Below are 6,138 nucleotides of genomic sequence, written 5' to 3'. Positions count from 1 at the left end.
TTGAAAGGAACTGATTTCATTTCTTAAAGTGCACAGATTTTGGAGAATGACTGCTCCTCTGAACACCAACTCAGAATAACATCTCCTGGTACCAACGAAGATGTTTAACTACCTCCTTTAAAGAAAATGATAAGAAAAGTAAACAAACCAAATAGATCACAGAAAATGTCATAGCTGTGATTTTATTATCCTTCTATTGGCTTCCTTAGAAAGGAGAATAAAGATATTCTCACTTCATACATCACTCAAGTCAACTCTGATAACATCTATTTTGGACAAGAAAAACAAGAAAACCAAGATGTTGGAGACCAATTATACCATGCCAACTGAATTTCTCCTTGTTGGATTCACAGATTATCTCCCTCTCAGAGTCACACTATTCTTGGTATTTCTCATAGTCTATACACTAACTTTGGTGGGAAATATGAGTTTAATAATCCTAGTTAATATCAACTCAAGTCTTCAAACCCCCATGTATTTTTTTCTCAGCAACCTGTCTTTCTTAGACATCTGCTATTCTTCAGCAATTGCCCCTAAAATGTTGGTGAATTTCTTAGCCTCCCAGAAAAGCATCTCTCCTTATGGCTGCGCTATACAAATGTTTTTCTTTGGTTGTTTTGCTGATGCTGAGTGCCTTATTCTAGCGGCAATGGCATATGACCGTTATGCAGCCATCTGTAACCCGTTGCTCTATTCTACACTTATGTCCAGGAGAGTCTGTGTCTGCTCCATCATGTTGGCCTACTGCAGTGGAAGTATGACTGCGATGGTACACGTGTGCCTCACGTTCAGGCTGCCATTTTGCAGCTCCAATATCGTGAATCATTTTTTCTGTGATATCCCACCTCTCCTAGCTTTGTCGTGTGCAGATACCCATATCAATGAGCTTTTGCTCTTTGCCTTGTGTGGCTTCATTCAGACGAGCACTTTTGTGGTCATATTTATCTCTTACTCCTGTATCCTTATCACTGTTTTGAGCATCAAGTCCTCAGGGAGCAGGAGCAAAACATTCTCCACCTGTACATCCCATTTCATAGCAGTCACACTATTCTACGGAACGCTCCTATTTATGTACTTACGTCCCACGACCAGCTATTCCCTAGACACGGACAAGGTCGTTGCGGTGTTTTATACTCTTGTCTTTCCCATGTTTAACCCGATAATCTACAGCTTCAGAAACAAGGATGTAAAGAATGCCCTCAAAAAGCTATTAGAAAGAAACTGGACTTTTAAATGAATAAGAATTTAAATTATTTAAGAATATTCAAGATATAGCTTGCCCTTCCACTGTCATCATGCCATGAATACCTAGTATGTCAACTCTTCAAAATTTATTATCATTTTTCAGAAATAAAGATAACTCTTTCATTCCCAATACGTTAAAATATTTTTGCCCTCTCATTCAGAAATAGGCTCTCCAAAATCATTCTACTCTGTGAAAGATACTTGAAATAGAATAAATAAAAATAATTGCTTTCCAGTTAGTGTTCACTAAATACTTTGTGCAATACTTTGTGACTCATTATGTTCTTTATCATGTTATATCAAAGATGTATGTTGAATTGTCTGTCAACCGCCCCATATGAGAAGCTCCTTGGCAACAGGGGCTATTTTTCTTGGTTTATTGTTCTAACTCCCATATAGTATTGGACATACAGCACATTCTCATTACATGTGTGTTTAAAGGATGAAAGGCTAGAAAAATTGATGATGTAAAGATGAGTGAGTAAATTTAGCTTTCTTTGGGAAACTGAGTCTAGATTCTGCACCCGCAGAACATTCATCATCAGGGGCATTTGATGTCATTCATAATAAGCAATGGTGGTTTCACTGGCTCTTAGGAAATCAGATAGAAGTCACATTGCAATGGTCTTTTTAATATTAGGACAGTGTGAAGTTATAAGATTCTGATTTTCTTTGGGCTAGATTGATTAGTATAAGAGATCCTCTAGTGTTCCATTCATAGTGGGTACATACGAAAACCAAAAAAGTTTGTGAAGACCATCAAGATTATAAGCTGTATATATTACTAATTATTTGGCCATATGTTACTGAGTTAATCTTTGAGTCCCTGTCTTCAAGAAGAGGTGAACAATTGCTCTAATCATTTTATGCTGCAAATTGACAATGCAAACCAATTGAAATGTAGACACTCCTTGCTCTGGGATCGCTTTTGATGATTAAATTATCAGACATTTTCTGTGGTTGAATTTGCTCCTTCAGTCTCCATTTCCATTGTTTTATCTTGATAAAGTTGAAAGAATAAATTGTGTACATGTGAATATATAATACTGTGCATTTTCTAGTAAGTCTGAAAATATGAATGACTAGATTAGTTTCTACTGGTTGTAACCCTATAAATGGAGATAAGTCAATTGCCATGGGTTGCTTTGAGGATTAAATGAACTAATATTTGTAAAGCTATTAGCATATGTATGATTTGAGAATTAGGTGATCAAAAATGTATCAATCTCCTAGAATACATGCAAAGCTTATACTGCCAATTTTAATGTAATGGTATATCATTGTTCATTATTTTTCTACTAGTATATTACTATTTGATTTTAAGAAACAGGGAAGGTTTGATTCCCAGAAGAAATTAAGCACTTCAAAAATATCTGTGAAGCATTCCAAATGTTCTGAGATGTTGCCAGAAAGCAAAAAAGAAAAAAACAAAACAAAACAAAAAAGAAAGAAAAGAAAAGAAAAAAAACCCAAAAACAAAAATGCAGAACTCAATATTTAAATTAGTGACCTTCAGCATGTTAAAACACCTGTCCTGGGGCACCTGGGTGGCTCAGTGGGTTAAAGCCTCTGCCTTCAGCTCAGGTCATGATCCCAGGGTCCCGGGATCGAGCCCCACATCGGGCTCTCTGCTCAGCCGGGAGCCTGTTTCCTCCTCTCTCTCTCTGCCTGCCTCTCTGTCTACTTGTGATCTCTGTCAAATAAATAAATAAAATCTTTAAAAAAAAAAAAAACCTGTCCTACTACGAAGACTGTCCACGTGCACAGTACAATACCATTAATTTGTTCTTATTTTTTAATAAGAACTTTCTGAAACTTATGGGCTAGTTCAAAGTTTTCTTTTTAATTTTCATGTAATTTCTTTTTAAAAAAACATTGATGGGAGTGTTGTGGAATGAATTTATTCTTTCTCATCATCCATCATCCATCATCCATCCATTGTGTTATGGATATAAGGTTGCATAAAAAAAATTATCAGTTTCCTTAATAGGGCCTATTAAATCTGAGACTGTTTTCATTTTTTTTAAAAATAAGTTAGTTTAAAATAAATGAACTACAATGTATTTGGTTTTGTTCCTGCTGTCATTGATTTTATTTTTTTAAGTTTTTGTTTAAATTCTAGTTAGTTAACATACAGTGTAATATTAGTTTAAAGTGTACAATATAGTGAACCAACACTTCCATAGGACACCCTGTGCTCATCACAGCAAGTGCCCTTCTTAATTCCCATCACCTGTTTAACCTACTCCCCCTGCCAATCTCCTGTCTGGTAACCATCTATTTGTTCTCTATAGTTCAGAGTCTGTTTCTTGGTTTGCTTCCTTGTCTCTCTCTCTCTCTTTTTTTTTTTTCTTGTTCATTTGTTTCATTTTATAAATTCCACATATGAGTGAAATCATATGGTATTTGTCTTTCTCTGACTGACATATTTCACTTAGCATAGTACTCTAGCTTCATCCACATTGTTGCAAATGGTTAAGATTTCATTCTTCTTTATGGCTGAGTATATCCCATTACATATATATCACATCTTCTTTATCCATTCATCAGTTGATGAACACTTGAGCTGTTTCCATAGTTTGTTATTGTTGACAGTGCTACTGTACATGTATATCTTTGAGTTGGTGTTCTTGTATTCTTTGGGTAAATACCTGGTAGTGCAAATGCTGGGTCACAGGGTAGTTCTATTTTTAACTTTTTGAGGAACCTCCATACTGTTTTCCAGAGTGGCTGCACCATTTGGCATTTTCAACAACAGTGCAAGAGGGTTCTCCTTTCTCTACATCTTCGTCAGCACCTATTGTTTCTTGTATTGTTGATTTTAGCCATTCTGAAAGTGTGAGGTGGTATCTCATTGTAGTTTTGATTTGTATTTCCCTGATGACCACGGTTGTTGAGCATCTTTTCATGAGTCTGTTGGCTGTTTGTATGTCTTCTTTGGAAACCTGTCTATTCATGTCTATTCACGTCTTCTGCCCATTTTTTGACTACACTGTATGCATAAACTATAAAATTGTTAAAGTTTAATGATTTTATTAATTATTAAGAGTTTATTAATTGTTAAGAGTTTATCTAACCTAGAGTTCCTATTGACATTTTGGGCCTATATTTCTTTACTGGGGAGGAGAGAAGCCTATACTGTACATTTTAAGGTGTTTAGAAGCATCCTGGATTTCTATTCACTAGATGTCATTAGCATTCTCCCAATGGAGGACAACTAAGTGTATCCAAACATTGCCAAATATCTCTTTGGAGGCAAAATTACCCCTTAATGAGAACCACTGAACTTAGTCAAGACTATTTCTTTGTCCATAAAGCAAGTGAAACACATAAGAGTGAGGTCACTGCCTGAATATATCAGAATAATAATTTGCAAAGAACATCTCAGATCAGATTTTATCTTCTTCTGCATTATTTCCCTAATGTTGATTTATTTCAAAAATCCACCACATGAATACAGAAAATTAACACATAATTTAATAAAGTAAGCACATAAATTTAAAGCTGAATGAATGTATATTAAAAAGTGATCTATAGTTGAGAAAAATTATAATAAAGTGGGTTCTTTTGGTCATCACATCTTACGAGATTTACTTTTCTGCTTTTATGTTGAGAAAGAGAGGATGTTACCAGAGAAGCTATATTACATTTCAGTTACAAGAAAGCAAAATAGTATACAAAGTTAAAATCCTAAAAATATTGTTCCTTTTGTAGTAATATCTGCATATTTAATGCAGATCTTTTTTCAGGTCAGAAATAAAGTATATGTGATAACTCTACATCTTTATTACCTTTACATTGAGCATTGGAGTGAATTTCATGGCAGGAGTTAAAAAATATAATTTTTTCTGTGACATGAAACCAAATACAATTGTTGGTCATATTTAAAAGATATATTTTTTTAATTTAATTTAATTTTATTTTATTTCAGTGTTCCAAAATTCATTGTTTATGCACCACACCCAGTGCTCCAGGCAGTACATGCCCACCTTAATACCCACCACAAGGTTCACACATCCCCCCAACATTCTCCCTTCTAAAACCTTTAGTTTGTTTCTCAGAGTCCACTTAAAAAAATACATCCGTAAGTAATTTTTGCCTGAGAAATAAATAAAAAATACTCTCCTAAAATACATGAGATGTTTGTCAAGTTGATAGAGACTGGGGGTGAGTATTAATTGAGAATCCATACTTTCTCTTAGTCAGCTGCTAAGCCTGGTGAGGACATGCCATAATTTATAAATGATACATTGTTATTTGTTCTAATTAAGTATGTATATGCCCCATTGCATTGTTATATAAACATAGTCATCATTGTTTATAAAAACAAGGATTTTATCATAACTTATCATTTTTCTCCTATAAGAAGATAAAAGATTTTATGCTCCATAAAAATCATTTTTGTTTTATGTGTTCTTGAACAAACTAAAGGAAAATTTCTTTTTTTTTTTTTCTTGGCACCACCTCCTGGTGTCATCCCTCCTCACAGTTGGAAGCAACATCAAGTGTACTGTTCTCGTCAGCGTTTATCCCATTTTGAGATAATGTATGATAATCTGGCTGGATCAGCCATCATTATTTGAGAAGCAGGACGTGGCTTTTAACGTGTATTCTTAGGGAGGCAACAATTCCTCCTTCTTCCCATCAGAGGACAGCATCTATATGCCATGGCCAAACCCTGTTTTAACCCTTTCCTGAAAACTCAAAATTCACTAGCTGGGGGAGCACCAGCTTCTAAGATTTGATTTTGAGGTTGAAAAACAAACCTTATAATTGAGACCATGCAAGAAGATGAAGCCCTGGTATTTCCACAAAGGGGCACTACCACACATCAGGGTGAGCCAGAGCTGAAGTCCAAATCTTTCAGGTGTAGCTATAGAAATAATGTCAGAA

At 35.0% G+C, this 6,138-nt stretch overlaps 1 protein-coding gene across 1 annotated transcript; it reads left to right on the top strand.

Moving 5' to 3' along the window:
* Nucleotides 1-298: 298 nt before the first annotated feature.
* Nucleotides 299-1,237, top strand: LOC116860503 (olfactory receptor 5AS1). The gene has a single exon (XM_032846555.1). The coding sequence runs from the start codon at nt 299-301 to the stop codon at nt 1,235-1,237; it is 939 nt and encodes a 312-aa protein (XP_032702446.1).
* The last annotated feature ends 4,901 nt before the right edge of the window (nt 1,238-6,138 follow it).

Source organism: Lontra canadensis, unplaced genomic scaffold (assembly GCF_010015895.1).
Source record: "Lontra canadensis isolate GAN:19392208 unplaced genomic scaffold, GSC_riverotter_1.0 scaffold176, whole genome shotgun sequence".
In the NCBI taxonomy this organism is placed as follows: domain Eukaryota; kingdom Metazoa; phylum Chordata; class Mammalia; order Carnivora; family Mustelidae; genus Lontra; species Lontra canadensis.
The sequence above is the reverse complement of the archived record's forward strand: the minus strand, read 5'-3'. Positions and strand labels throughout refer to the sequence as shown.